The 15,222-nt window shown below is 38.8% G+C and overlaps 1 protein-coding gene across 2 annotated transcripts in view; it reads left to right on the top strand.

Annotated features, from left to right (window-relative positions):
* ADSS2 (adenylosuccinate synthase 2) overlaps nucleotides 1–15,222 on the top strand; it is a 35,009-nt gene that overhangs the window by 8,054 nt on the left and 11,733 nt on the right. For both annotated transcript variants that reach the window (XM_004756800.3, XM_045084663.1), the window contains exons 2-7: nucleotides 4,099–4,201; nucleotides 4,968–5,036; nucleotides 6,897–6,947; nucleotides 13,730–13,796; nucleotides 14,060–14,167; nucleotides 15,113–15,194. In XM_004756800.3, coding sequence (XP_004756857.1) covers nucleotides 4,099–4,201; nucleotides 4,968–5,036; nucleotides 6,897–6,947; nucleotides 13,730–13,796; nucleotides 14,060–14,167; nucleotides 15,113–15,194 — 480 coding nt within the window. The remainder of the gene's footprint in view (nucleotides 1–4,098; nucleotides 4,202–4,967; nucleotides 5,037–6,896; nucleotides 6,948–13,729; nucleotides 13,797–14,059; nucleotides 14,168–15,112; nucleotides 15,195–15,222) is intronic.

Raw genomic sequence — 15,222 nt, 5'->3', positions numbered from 1 at the left:
GGTCACTTTGGGTTCATGCTGGTCTTTTGTTTCTTGGGGTTTGAGAAGTTATATTTCAAATAAAAATATTAAAAATTTTGAATAGTTAAAAACCTTTCTCTTTTGATCTGATTGATCTGGAAAACAACATTAATTGCTAGTCCACAATATTCTGTGTTTTTAGTTACATAATATAAAACATACAACTTTGATAATTAAGTGTTAAATGCTACATGAGTGACTGGGATCATGAGTTATGGGTATTTAGAAAACAGAACGAGGTAGTTATATTAACTGATAACCTGAACACATGATTAGTACTATATAAATTAGGGATAATTTATCAAGTTTGTCTTGCAGAAATTTTGCATTGAAAAGCAAATGGTATGTTCCTCTTAAAAGTAGGCAAGAAATTATTTTGTCTTAACATTTATATAGTTATCTGGCCTCCCCAGTGCTACTTACAGGAATTATTAATCCTGATTAAATATATGCGTTCTTGCTGCTTACTCTGGCACCCGCTCATAGAGTTGCTCATGGGAGAGGCAGGGTGATTACGAATGTGGAACCAGTGGTTCAGACTCTGCCCTTGTAATTCGCTGGAAGGCTTGGGTGGGTGGGTGAGGCGGTGGTTGGCAACGGTGTTCCTGTCGAAACCTTGTTTTGCTGTTTGCTAACGCATGTGACCTCTCCTTGGACCAGTATAATCTATGTTCGGAGACAAATGCCTGAGCTCCCAAGGTGAATTTTGTATATTCCACGTATAGAATATAAATATTTTATGTTAGTATCTAAATAGACACTTCAAATTTGAAGCTTCGTCCTTTGCATTTTGTAAAACATGGCTGTATCCTAAACTTAATTCATGTATAGATTGCCTTGTAAGAATCTCCTTAGTAGCTCCTTCTCCGTTCACCTTGAGAATCTTTTTTTTTTTTTTTTTCACCTTGAGAATCTTTTTTCTACAGGTTGTGTGTTTTAAGATTAGAAGCTGTCATACCCCCATTTCCCCTTAGGGCACTAATGACCAGCTATATTAAGAAGCACACTTACATTTTTCTTCCCTAGCTCCTTAATAGGATAATCTAGCGTTATTCTGGGTATATTTAACCATATTTTCTTGCTCAACAAAATAGAATTTAAATGAGATTTTAATCAGATAGTAAGCCTTATAGGACATTGGTTATTGAAGGGGTGGGTTAATGTTGGAGTGAGCTCAGCAGTTCAGTAAAGTGATTCAAGCCTTTTGCAGTGAACTTTTCTAGCCCAAACCACCACCTGTAAACTTGGAAGAATTTACAGATTAAGGCAGTTTATCCCCCTAACATCATCTGTCACAATGACTCAGTTCACAACCACCTGCGTCACAGAAAGAAACATGTCTTTATTATGGTTACTGCCACCAGTGCTGCCTATCTCGGTAAAATGTTATCAAAGTAGGGTTTTGTTACACAATAAGATCATAATTGGGCACCACTGAGTTAATAATAGTTTCAGCAAAAGATATATGTTGGTATCTCTATAAAAATAATTTTGTGTAAATTAGGGAGACTTACTTCAAAGGTCTTCTCAAAAGTTATGGTGTGGTTTTTTTTTTTTTTTTTTTTTTAATCTTAAGCAAATGATGGAAACAATAAAATAACAAAAAATAAAACAATAAAATGATTTTGCTGAAATAATCTTGACTGGGTTTTTTTGTGGAAAATTACTAATGCTTTAGCAATTTAGTAAAAATTTATGAGATTTAGTGATTTACAACAATTTAGAATTTAGCATCTTCATAGGATCTCAAGAAATTTTAATGAGCTTCATATTCTGAAAAGATTTTTCCTGAAGTTTGTGGGAGGTTTGCTAAATCATAAAAAGTCCTGATAAAAAGGCCAATATTGGTAGGAGGGATAGAGTAAAAGATACTCTTTGAAAACCAAGGGGGCGCGTGGGGGGCTCAGTGGGTTAAAGCCTCTGCCTTCAGCTCAGGTCATGATCGCAGGGTCTCAGCAGGGAGCCTGCTTTCCTTCCCCTCTCTGCCTGCCTCTCTGCCTACTTGTGATCTCTGTCTCTGTGAGATAAATAAAATCTTAAAAATCACCGCCACCACCAACAAAACAAGTAAGAATTGTCCTGAGTTATTTTTATCTTGGGAGTCTATCAGAATTGGTGATAAGCTTGCACACGTGTGAAGTAATAATAAAGTGTGCACCAGGAAGTGTACTGTGACATTGTTTATAACGACAAAAGGTTGCAAACAACCAGGCTGCCTCTTTGGTGGGACCAGGTAAATAAATTCCGTGTCCTTATGAGTAGCAGGACAGTGTCGCTGTTAAAAAGGAGGAGATGCTTTGGCTGCAGGGTGAGGAATGTGTGCCCAGATCTGCTTAATAAAAACAAGCTGCCCAGGAGTATGTAGTTTGCTGCCACTTGTATGTGTGGAATAAAACAACATGCAAATACCTGTTCGCTTATGCAGAATTCCCTCGGGAAGGACAGCAAAAACTGGTGGCAGCTGGCTGGCCTGGAGCCGGGTAGGGTGGGTGAGGAAGGAGCATGAGGCAGACGTCACTGTGTGTCCCGTCTGTGCCTTCTGTATTATATGCAGATATTTCGTATTAAAAAATAAATAGGAAGGAAATAGTCACTGATCCTGTTGGTGTGTCGGGCAAGGAGGTATTGCTTGCCATCCCCCCATTGTTTTCCAGACTTCAGGTCCCCACTGCAGTCTTCTTCACACCTGTCATACACTAGTCTCTAAGTGAGGAATTCTTTGCCTTGTATCTGTGCGAAACACAGTCTAAATAGGCATTTACTTTTTAGATGATTTTTTTTTTCCTTTGCAGGACCTGTTTTCTGGCTTTTTGGGGGGTGGGGATTCCTGGTTGGTGTTGATTTGGTAAAAAATAAATAACATTCATCTTGTCAAAAATAGCCATGGGATAAAGTTAAACCAAACATTCTCAAGGGACGTAATTTCGATTGGAATTTTTTTAAAGTCCAGCCAGGATGTTAAGGTTTTTATTTGTTGCAAATATATTCCTAGTTTGTTTGCTTTAAACTTTTTGTGACTGTCAAAGTGTAGAAGTTTAGGCATATAATCGGTTGGTTTTTCTTCTGTGTTTTTTAAACTTAAAAATAGAAAAATTATCTGGTCACTTGATCCATCTGCTGTGCACCTGATTTTTAGAACCCAACTTCATATCTTGCTTCTTCTTGACCATTTTAGGCCTGAGCTTCAGGAAGTTTCACTGTGGGTTTATAGTATGTTTCTCCGCTTAGGGATACCTTGACCCAGTATAATATTTTATCCAGAAATGAGTGGATTCAGGGATTGGTACCAAACAGACTCACAGGATTGACTCATAAATTAAAAAAATTAGAGTCTCGGGGTAGCTAATATTTGAGAAAGTTCCTTGGGAAATTTCCCAGCTGATAAATACAAATTTCAGGTCACAGAGCTGCTTGATACTCTGAGTACAATGGGAATTACGTAAATGTTTACATCGACTTAGGGTAACTGGTTAGATTCGTCTTTTCTAATTTAGGGATTTTTCTTTTCTTTTTTTAGATTTTATTTATTTATTTGACAGAGATCACAAGTAGGCAGAGAGGCAGGCAGAGAAAGAGGGGGAAGCAGGCTCCCCTCCGAGCACAGAGCCCCATGCAGGGCTCCATCTAGAACCCTGAGATCATGACCTGAGCCGAAGGCAGAGGCCCAATCCACTGAGCCACCCAGGTGCCCCTAATTTAGGGACTTTTCTACGTTTAGATAAAATATTATCCATGTCCTAGAGAGTGCCAAGAACAAAATATTGTTCCCTGTACTTTTTTCACATTTTTTTCTTTTAAGAGGGTGTATGTCTGTCATACAGAATTCCAGAAACCTGAATTCCCCAGTTTCGTAGTTCCTGTCAGAAAAGAAACCACTCCAGGGTACTGTGATGGGGAAAGAAGAGAGGGTAGCCAAAATAACGTGAAGCCTCTGAAGAATATGTATTTGTGGGAGATACATACTTGGGTTTTCTTAAGTTATATTGATATTTTAGGAAGAAATGATTAATTCGCTTTGGAGATACGTTACTCGTCATATTTATGGTCAGGTTCAATTTTCCCGTCTTGTACTTTCAGGGAGGAAATAATGCCGGCCATACAGTTGTTGTAGATTCCGTGGAATATGATTTTCATCTTTTGCCCAGTGGAATAATTAACCCAAATGTTACTGCATTCATTGGTAAGTGTATGAACCGAACCACTTGTGTTCCCCCCTTCCCTCAGTTGATAATTGTGTTCATTTTTCATTATCTGAGCTGAGTTCATCTCTCACTACTCAAATGATGCATTGATCCCTTGTTAGTCTTCACCTTGGTACCTTCTGGAATATACCTTACTGGCTATTTTACAACTCTGTCTTTTAACTCTAATTCTTTTTGGAGTAATTTGTGTTTAACTGTCATTGGCAATCTTAATTTTATAAACTAGATCATCAGGTTAGCTTTCCAAACACTGATGCTCAGTGAGCAATAAAAGGGGTGTTTTGTGGATCGATTCTGAACCCTTATAACATGATGCAATCTGCAGTCGTCTAGTTTTTAATCTTTAAAAATGCTAATCACTTTTAACCCACTAAATTAACTTTTTCATCAGTAATAGGATATGATTCCCTAATTTGAAAGGCCTTGATTTAGTGTCTGCTGTAACTTTGTTCCATTTGCCTAGAACGACGCAACTTGGTTCTTTCAAAAGATCAGTTTTACTTTGTTTTAAAGAAATTTCAAATTATACTGAATGTAATATTAGTGTTTTATATTCTATGTATTATGTATTTACATTACACTACTGTTTAAAACTGGAATCATTTCTGTGGTAACTCCCTTGATCAGATGTCCCATTTGTCAAAGTCTTCATTTTTACACTATTCATTCTAGGGGAGGGTTATCGTAAATGTCTGTATTATAAGTATAGATATTTAAGGTTGGGATTTGTTTGCTTTTCTTTAGGAAATGGTGTGGTAATTCATCTTCCCGGATTATTTGAGGAAGCAGAGAAAAATGTCCAAAAGGGAAAAGGTATGGAGAGAATGAGCACTTTGCCTAGGGACTAGTTTGTTTTTTGGAAATTGCACTGGGATCTCATGTCAGACAAAGTTAACATTTGGTCTTGTACTTTAAAATTGCTGGTTAAAGCTGTGGGGCAGCTTTTTCAGTTAAATTGTATTCATTTTAATCAGTATTTCCAACAAAAGACACACATAATACGGTCATTGTGTAAGCCCGGACTTTTCACACCTGGGTCATCCGTAGAGTGTCTGTAGGCTGCTGGGGTTACTCTCCACCGGCGGTGAGACTCAGAGATTCCCGAGTTCTTTTTGTCATTTGTGCTCAAGTCTGTGTCCCCATCTCCCAAACCAAACATTAACTTCCTGAGTCAGGAAACCAGTGAGGTCCCCTTTGCACACCGGGTCAGTCAGTCTTGTTTGTGTTGGTTATGGAGCCCAGGGATAAAAGGGGGTGTTTACCTCCCTCCTTCCAAATGAAGGAAATGCTTCTTCTAGGACAGGTATTGACTTCCGACTCCTCAAAAAAAAAAAAATGTGTTTTAAGGCTTCATTTCCTGCCCTTCCTAGTAATCTCTTTTGGGTCTTTGGAAGGCTGTTTACATTCACTTTGGCTGCCTTGCTAGGGTTTCGTGGGGAATTTGGTCATGCAAATAATACGCAGTTGAGGAAAAGCATTGTTTCCCTTTAGCTTGGCTCCTATTTAAAATACTCAGACTCATTATGTTGTGAAAGTTCTTTGTTCAGGTTCAAAAGCAACAACCCAACCTCAAGTGTTCGTAGCAATAACTCTGCCCGCACGGAATCCTGTCTGCCCCCCTACCATCTCTGCTGTCCTCTGCATTTTTTACTTCGGTGTTGGCTACTTTTGAATTTGGTCAGCTGGTTCCCAGGTTGCCCTCTGTTCTCCTAAATCCCCTTTTAAAAATTTTGCCCTCCTTTCTTTTTCCTTTTGGCCTGTCTTACCAGCTGAATCTGCTTTACTCTCTTTGTAATATTTTCTTTATAATAGGCCTGAAGCTAACTTTAGAAAACGTACTCACATGTCAGAAACAGCAATAGAGAGGGAGGATTGAGATTCCCGTTTCACTTTTAGCACTTCCTCTTGATAAGGAATTCTTTTCGAGACACATCTTTGGATATTATCAAAATTAACAGTGAAGTTTTACTATCTAGATACTAGCTTTGAAAATGTTTAGAGCCTCACAGCTTATTCTTAGAATGCATGTAGCTCACTAAGGCACTGTCTTTAAAGAAACATATCCATTTGGATCCATTTATTCATTCAGCAGTAGTTCTTTGAACAGTTATGGGATGATAGGCCCCATGCTCTGAACATTCATGGTCCCTGCTCTCAGGCATTCACAGCTAAACGGGGAGATGTGTATATTATGTTATAAGTCTGTAGTAAGGTCGGTGGTTGATAGTGCTTTGGAGGAATTAGAACATTTTATTATTTCATTTAATCCCACCTATTTATAATTGTCTTTTGGGAAAGGGTGCTGGTCCCCAAATTAACCCATTTCTTGAAATTCTCCTCCTGCTCTGCAGCTAATTACCCCTCCCCTGCCTCTAACAATAATGACCTTTTCCTCCCATTTGCTTTTGGATTCTTTGAAGTATTTTATGTGGATTTGGTTGGCTTACATTTGGAGCTGTTTAGAATAAAATATTTGAAAAGACAGAATAAGTGAATGAGTGTAGATATAATGAATGACAGGTGAGAAAATTCGTATTTAACATGTTTCCTATATGGAAGACAAGATGTGTAAGTGATGACTTCTGTGAAAAACACTTTTAAACATTGTATTTCTAAAGAAATGAGATATTATACAAAGTGTTTAATACGCTGTATCTTTTTTCTCCTCTCTAGGTCTGGAAGGCTGGGAAAAAAGGCTTATCATATCTGACAGAGCTCATATTGGTAAGAGGCACATAACGCATTTAACTGTTTTATTGTCAGAAACTTGTCACATGGTAGCATTTAGTAGCCAGTTTTTCTTTAATTCTAGTGAATACTAAATAGCATGGACTATATATTGGGCTCCAAATACATGAAATCTTAGTAATTTTTTCCTTTTTTCTTTTTTGGTCTTCTGTGGAACCTAGTCCTTAACTAGCCCCAATTTTACCAATTTCTGAAGAAAGAATTAGCTAACCAAATGAGTCATAAAAGCAGTATTTCACAAGACATCTCTAATTCTGTTATAAAATACACCGCATCAAAATATTTATTTGCACATTAATTATGTAAAAGCAGGTCTGCTCTCTGGCAAATTAATGAGTGAACTCTTTGTGTCTTAAATGTAATAATGCAGCTTTTTCAATGGTCCAGACTTTATTCAGAGTAGCCTTCTCCTCCACGATTAGTTAGAGCAAACTGGATTCCCAAGGTAATTTCAGCCCCACTAACAAATTTGAAGTTTGTTTCCCTATTACTCTCCTATCTGAGGTGATGGAATATTTAATTATCGAGACAATAACCTGGGTAGAGAGATTGGACTGATATAAACTCTTCCGTTGTAATTAAGTACGGGTGTCCCCTGAGGCAGTGGCTACTCTGGTTTTAGCCTTGACCCCCATTTAAGAGCAGCACCAGTAGGGACACCTGGGTGGCTCGGTCTGTGAAGGGTCTGACTCTTGACCTCAGCTCAGGTCCCACATTGGGCTCCACCCTGGACATGAAGCCTGCTTGTATTTAAAAAACAGCGAAAAAAGAGTAGCCCATCAAAGTTTTTAAGTATCCGTGCCTCCAGATAACAGTCAGAGGCTGGAAGTCTGTGCGTAGCCTCAGTAAGCAAGAAAATAACTTCTTTGAAGTAAACTGTTCTGGACTGACATGTTTTACTCACTTTTTCTAACCTCTTTAGAAGCTTACTAGATCATTGACTTCAGACCATTCTTTTTTTTATGTGAGCATTTAAAGCTGCACACTGCCTTAGCTACATTGCACAAATATTGACATTTTGTATGTTTATTTCCATTCAGTAGAAAATACTTGATACGTTTTTGTGATTTCTGTTTGACCTATGAGTTGAGAAATGTTTAAATTTCTAAATATTGGATGATTTTTCTGATTTCTCTTATTTCTAATTTTGTTGCAGAGAATATACTTTATGTATGATCTCCATCTTTTTAAATTTGTTGAAACTTGTTTTCTGGCCCAGCACAGGGTCTGTTTTGGTTCGTGTTCTACATGCACTTAGAATGCGTGTTCTTTTGAGTAGAGTTGTTCTGTGTCCTAGCTGATTTTTTTCCTGCTTGCTGTCAGTTACCTAGAAAGAGGCATGTTGAAACCTCCAACAAGAATTGAGGACTTGTCTATTTTTCTTTTCAACTTTTGTCAATTTTTGCTTTGAAGCTCAGGTAGATTACATGTGTATTTAAATTTACATTTTTGATGAGTTAACTCTTTCATCATGATGAAATGGCCTCCTTTTCTATAGTAATACTCCTTATTCTTTAATACTCCTTAATATCAAATACTCCTCAAAGCTTACTTCGATATTAATATAGCCAGCAGAGCTTTTTTTTTTAAGATTTTATTTATTCATTTGAGAAAGAGAGAGTGAGAGAGAACATGAGAGGGTTCGAGAAGGTCAGAGTGAGAAGCAGACTCCCTGTGGAGCTGGGAGCCTGATGTGGGACTTGATCCCAGGACTCTAGCATCATGACCTGAACCGAAGGCAGTCGTTTAACCCACTGAGCCACCCAGGTACCCCATAACCCAAGATTATTAGAAGAAAATGTTTCAGTTTCCCTCTTCCAGTCCCTTGTGTCATTATTGTCCTACATTTCATGTCCACATCATAATAAGCTCTATAATGTGTTAATAGTTTTGCTTTGAACAGCCAGTTTCCTTACAGAGAAATCTAAGAAGGAGTCCATTGTTGGCCGGTTTTTTACAATTACCATACTTTAGCAAGTACGCAAGAAACTATCTATTATAATTGTGCCCTGTCTCATTGAAACGCATAACAAAATTTGTGGTATAAGAGATCCTTGTTGAGGGAAAGAGACCAAAGAAGTGGCTGAGACTTCAAATTTTTTTAAACATATGAAATGCAGGTTGTTGGGTGGTTTGTCCTTTGACTCAACAATTCCCTGATGAAAGACCTGGTGTGGTACCTGGTATGGTGGTGGGCCCCAAGGATTCAGAAAAGACCAATGAAAATTCCTAGTGGAACTTACAGTATAGTAGGGGGAGACATCATAAATGAGATGAACATGTGATAATGTGCCATGGCACGGAGCGATGAGTTCCAAGAAGAGAAAGGAGCTCCGTCGTGGACCATCTGGCAGTCTCTAGGAGGCGGGTGGTAATCTATAACTTGAGATGAAGTGGCTGGGGACATTTCACTATGGAGATGATGTTCACAGCATCTGCTGAAGGTGATGACCAATGAATAGGTTCCAGAGACACATAGTACAACACCGAGACTGTTGATAACAGTGCTGTATTGTGACTTAAAAATCTGTTCAGGGGGTAGATCTCACGGTAAGTGACTGCAATTTAAAGAACAAAAACCAAAAAACACTTTGAGGAAAGAAGACCTGAGGAGATGGGCGAAGTCAGTAAAGTGGGTACTCTGGGTACTGAGGCTCACAGTGGACACATTCATACGGTGTAACATTAATAGTGTTAATAAAACTTAATGATAATAACCCAGAAAGATGGTATTAATGAATTACCTATTGAACATGCATAATAATCTTTTATAAAAATTAAACGGAGTCCCTAAGGCAGCATTTTTTGTCCTCAATATAGAAAATGGAAGATATTCAACGCAACTTCACACAAAAACTGTTCTCTCAAAAACAGTGTTGGTGGAGGTATTAAGGCTCCATGTCATGACGGAGCTTTATGAAAGTAATTGTGTTGATTTCCCTAATAGCTCCCTGGGGCCTAGAAAAAAGTTAAAAACCATTAGCTCTGTGACAAGGTACTAAATTAACTTCTAAAAAATATGGTTTACCTGCTTTCCATCAACCATTTACTTGTGATTTGCCATGTGCCTTTGTAACTCATTTGAACATAGAAGATAAAACAGATACTTTAATGTAAAATGTCTTCTCTTTCAAAAGAAATGGCTTCCTCCAGCATCTCAGTTTTTGTCCTAACTGACTAGCAAGGTCGGAATTTAATGAAACAGCTTCTTAAGAACTATTCTGGCCCCTCAAAAGTAGATGAGAAAGGAAGGCTATAAGGTATATACTGAATTAGGAGCATGACAATAAATTAATTCCTATTGTATATGATAGCTATTGTTAGAAATAAGTAAACTTTTTAACATAGCACACAATACAGCAAAATGCCCAGTAAGTGCATAGTATTTTACTCCTTTCGCCACTAACTACCTTGTTATACGGAACCTTTCTCGTGCCTGAAAAAGCTGCTCTGCTAGTCAAGCATGTGACAGACCTAAACTTTGACAGCTGTAAGACACTGATGAAAGAAATTAAGTCAGACTCAAATAAATGGGAAGATACTCTGTGCCCAGGGACTGGAAGAATTAGTATTGTTAAAATGTCTGTACTACCCAGAGGAATCTACAGATTAGTGCAATCTCTCTCAAAATTACAGTGGTATTTTTCACAGAGGTAAAACAAGCAATCGTAAAACTTGTATGGAACTACAAAGAAGTGGAATAGTCCGGGCAGTTCTGAGCAAGAAAACCCCAAAACCCCACAGACTCAAAGACAGGGAGAACACATTGGTAACTGCCAGAAACAGGCAGTTGGTAGGGGTGTGCAAAACGGGCGAGGGTGGTCAGAAGTTATAGACTTCTAGTTACAGGGTAAAAAAGTCACAGAGATGTCCTGGACAGCATGGTGACTCTAGTTAATAATACCATATGGCATTATTTGAAAGATGCTAAGATAATAGATCTTAGATGTTCTCAGCATGGGGTACCTGGGTGGCTCAATCAGGAGAGTATCCGGCTTTCGATCTTGGGTCTTGATCTCAGGGGTGTGAGTTCAAGCCCCACGTTGGGCATGGAGCCTAGTTAAGAAAAACAACAAAAAAAAAAGTTCTCATCACACACACAAAAAATCTGTGGCTTTTTATGGTGTTGGATGTTAACTAAACTTACTGTGGCAGTCATTTTGCTGTATAGACAAATACCCAGTCATTATGTTCTGCACCTGAAACTAAAGTTGTATGTCTATATATCTCCATTTAAAAAAAAGCTTCTCTGATAACCTTTCCTAGTTATTATCTAGTCCCCTTCACTAAGGGTAACCCCTGTTCTCTCATCATAGATTGGTTTCGTTTGTGTTTGAATTTTATACAAATCACACATTTATGTATTCTGTTGTGTCTTGACTTCCATTCAGCAGCAGTATGCCCATTCGAGTCCTCCATATTATTAAATGAAGCAGTGTCTTACTTTCATTGCTGAATCGTATATCCCCCCCCCTTTTTTTAAAGATTTTATTTATTTATTTGTCAGAGAGAGAGAGCAAGAGCGAGCACCGGCAGACAGAGTGGCAGGCAGGGTCCGAGGGAGAAGCAGGCTCCCTGCGGAGCAAGGAGCCCGATCGATGTAGGACTCGATCCCAGGACGCTGGGATCATGACCTGAGCCGAAGGCAGCTGCTTAACCAACTGAGCCACCCAGGTGTCCCCGTATATCCCCTTTTATGAATATGGGACAGTTTATCCATTTATACCATGGATGAAACTTTGAGTCATTTCCAATATTGAGTTATCACAAGTAATAGTGCTTTGCACATTCCTGTAAATATCTTGAGGTGTACGATAGGCCACTGTAGTTTAAGGATGTCACCCAGTTCTGTGACACTGAGAACAGATAGTGATTTACAGGATAATTTTAAATCACACAATAAAAATCTAGTTTCTATATTGTGATCAACTAGTGTAGGAAGTGTTGGAACTCCCCATGAGACCACTAGGGAAGCCCATTAGTCTGTGCTTATTAACTTTGCCAGGCAGAGGAGAGGACTGCCTTGTCAATTCTGCCGTGTCTCAGAAAAGGAACTTAGGGCAAAAAAGGCTTTAGGATCAAATCCTAGAGGCTGGGGTTGATCAGACGGTGGCTTAAGGTCTGATCTCCCTGATTTTTTTTTCCCCCCAGTTTCAACATCTATAACTACAACATTAGTTTTCTGGCATTGCCAAATAATTCTTTTAAACATGCCACCACTAGTTCTAGGAACCTCATATCAGTCATTCTGTTTAAAATTTATACATTTCAACTTACTGGGTACAGTAGCAATCATTAGCAAAAAGAAGCCATGGTTTAATGTATGGGAAAATGATCCAGTTGTACTTAGTGGGTGAATTTTATGGTACGTAAATGATATTCCCATAAGGTTTTGTTTTTTTTTTTTTTTTAAACAAAAGAAGCCTTGGTTAAAAGTTGGAAGACCAGGGGCACCTGGGTGGCCCAGTGGGTTAAAGCCTCTGCCTTTGACTCAGGTCATGCTCCCAGGGTTCTGGGATCAAGCCCCACATGGGGCTCTCTGCTCAGCAGGGAGCCTGCTTCTCTCTCTCTCTCTCTCTCTCTCTCCCTCTCTCTCTCTCTCTCTCTGCTTGCCTCTCTGCCTACTTGTGATTTCTGTCAAATAAATAAATAAAATCTTAAAATAAAAAAGTTTGAAGACCAAATTCTAGGTCTGCCTGTCCCATAAAGTTGCTATTTACTCAGTCGGTTAAATATTTGAGAACTTGTAGGCTCAGGAAATCAACTGGTAAGCTAACTGACATGGTCCCGAGACTCATAAAATACTGGTGAGAGAGAGTGAGCATGTGGGCGTGAGTGCGCTTGTGCGTCCAGGCCCAGGAAAAGGCACATTCAGGCGGAAGGGTTTGCCTTGTAGCCTCGGCTACGGCAGATTGTCCGGCTGACCCAAGGGCAGAAAGGGGGCCCCAGATGAAAGAGTGTATTATCTCTGCACAGAGGCCACATCAAATTATCCTGTCTTTTTCTTTCGAGCAATAGAAAGCCATTGACTTTTAAAGGCATGGGGGTAGTGACATCAGATTTGTGTCTTGGAAAGATGGCTTTGTTGCATTAAAAATTATGAGTTTGAGATGTCCAGGAGTGGAAATATGCACCCTCATTAGTTGGCTAGAGTTTTGGCTGGAGACAGTGGAAGCTGGTGAGAGAGAGAGAGAGAGAAATGGCAGAATAACCCAGAGATGTCTGGAGGGTAGAAGCTGAAGAAAAGAGGGTATCTTAGTAAACTGAACTTCATAGAATTGTGCGGTACCCTCTTACTGACCGTTCCTAAAACCACAACGTAGGTTGCAGTTAGTAGGAATGAACAATCGGGCATATTTCCCTATTCGTGTATCTGTTGGCATACCTAAACCTTCGCTCCCACCATCGCTGCTGCTTTTTAAAACGCATACACTTGGGGTTCCAGGTGTCACAGTTGGTTGAGTCCCAGTTCGTGGTTTTAGCTCGGGTCGTCGGGCTCCACACTCAGCGTGGAGTTTGGTGGAGATCCTCTCTCCCTCTCCCTTTGCCCCTCCTGCTCATGCCCCCCCCCTTCCTCTTTCTGTCTCCTCCCCCATAAATAAATCTTTTTAAAGAAATAAAATGCATCCATTTGATTAGTCCTGAAGAAATTAGGCTAAGGGATTTATAGCTTAAGTAATTCAAAATGCAGTATGTTTTGCTCTTCCTGTAATACCTTTGTTTTGACAACAATTGTGATTTGGTTTTTTTCCCCTCAGTATTCGATTTTCATCAAGCCGCTGATGGTATCCAGGAGCAACAGAGACAAGAACAAGCAGGAAAAAAGTAGGGGTTTTTTTTTGTTTTTATTTTTGGTGCAGTTTAAGCATATCCAGACCTTAATGTTTAAATTGTAGGCCAGAGGTTTAAGAAATTATTAGAATATCCTATTTAGATTCTAGAGAAAATCAATAGGATTGTGAAATTAAACTTATAGAAAATAGCAAAGACAGAAAATAGTCAAAGTACCTTCATTCGATGTGATGATCTGACCACAAGAACTCCATCTTTCTTGTCTAACTCAAAGCTTGTTCTGATTTATTTTTAAGCTTGGGTACCACAAAAAAGGGCATTGGCCCAGTTTATTCTTCCAAAGCTGCTCGGAGTGGACTGCGGATGTGTGATCTGGTTTCTGACTTTGATGGCTTCTCTGAGAGGTAACTAACTTGGTTTTTAGAGTGAAAGAGCAAATGGGGTTTTTGGAATTTCTCAAATCCAGGATGCAAATTGGTATTCTAGGATGGAATTTTTCAAATTGCAATTTTTCAATTCCAGGATGCAAAATCAATGGTGGTTGACTTTTTTGGTTTAATTTGGACTGTAAAGTTATTTTTATTACTTAATTTCAAATTAAACTTCACGAAAAGTAACCTCATGATGATATCCTACCAGTACTCAAAGAAAGCAAAGCCAAAATTATATTTAAGGATTGGGATTTGGAATGGTTTGCTGAGAAACAGATTTCAGGGGATGCTTTGGTGGAGTTCCCGCATCCTAGAGCCTTGACCCTCCGATTTTCAGTTCTGGAGATCCCCCCCTCCCTTACCCCTACCAAGACATAATTAGGCTCTTAGGTACTGGTGAACTGTTATGTACCAAACTCACCTTAAAAAACAGAAATTGCCTCATTGACACTTACTCTCTAGAAAAATCTCCATGAGAAACCTAATGTCATCGAAACTTTATGGTGACTCAGTGACAGAGAGTTTGGTGGTTGCATTTAATAACAGTCGGCATCAAAGGCTTTACAACTGTCTCTTTTAAAAGCATCATGTAGACCATCCCCTTTATTTTTCACACGGTGTAATATAATTCAGATTTAAGTGTTGTTACAGATTTAAGTTCTTCCCTTTCCCTCCGCACACTTCATCTTCCACACACACATTATGTTGTTGGTATTCCTAAATTTGAATTAAAAATACTATTTTTGAGTGTATCATTATTTATATGATTGATCTGTTTAGATTTTGTTTCTTAGAATGTAGCTTCAGTTTGGGATTCATTTGTTAAAACCACTTATCTACAGAAACCATTTGAATTGAATGATATTATTTGGACTATTCTTAGTTGAACTAATGTCTTGATTTATCTGTGTTTCTCAGGTTCAAAGTTCTGGCTAACCAGTACAAATCTATATACCCCACTCTGGAAATCGACATTGAAGGCGAATTACAAAAACTCAAGGTAGTGCTTTCATGTCCTTTTTAAAACT

The sequence above is a fragment of the Mustela putorius genome, unplaced genomic scaffold (genome assembly GCF_011764305.1).
Source record: "Mustela putorius furo isolate JIRA1106 unplaced genomic scaffold, ASM1176430v1.1 tig00000785_pilon_pilon_pilon, whole genome shotgun sequence".
Taxonomy (NCBI): domain Eukaryota; kingdom Metazoa; phylum Chordata; class Mammalia; order Carnivora; family Mustelidae; genus Mustela; species Mustela putorius.
The sequence above is the reverse complement of the archived record's forward strand: the minus strand, read 5'-3'. Positions and strand labels throughout refer to the sequence as shown.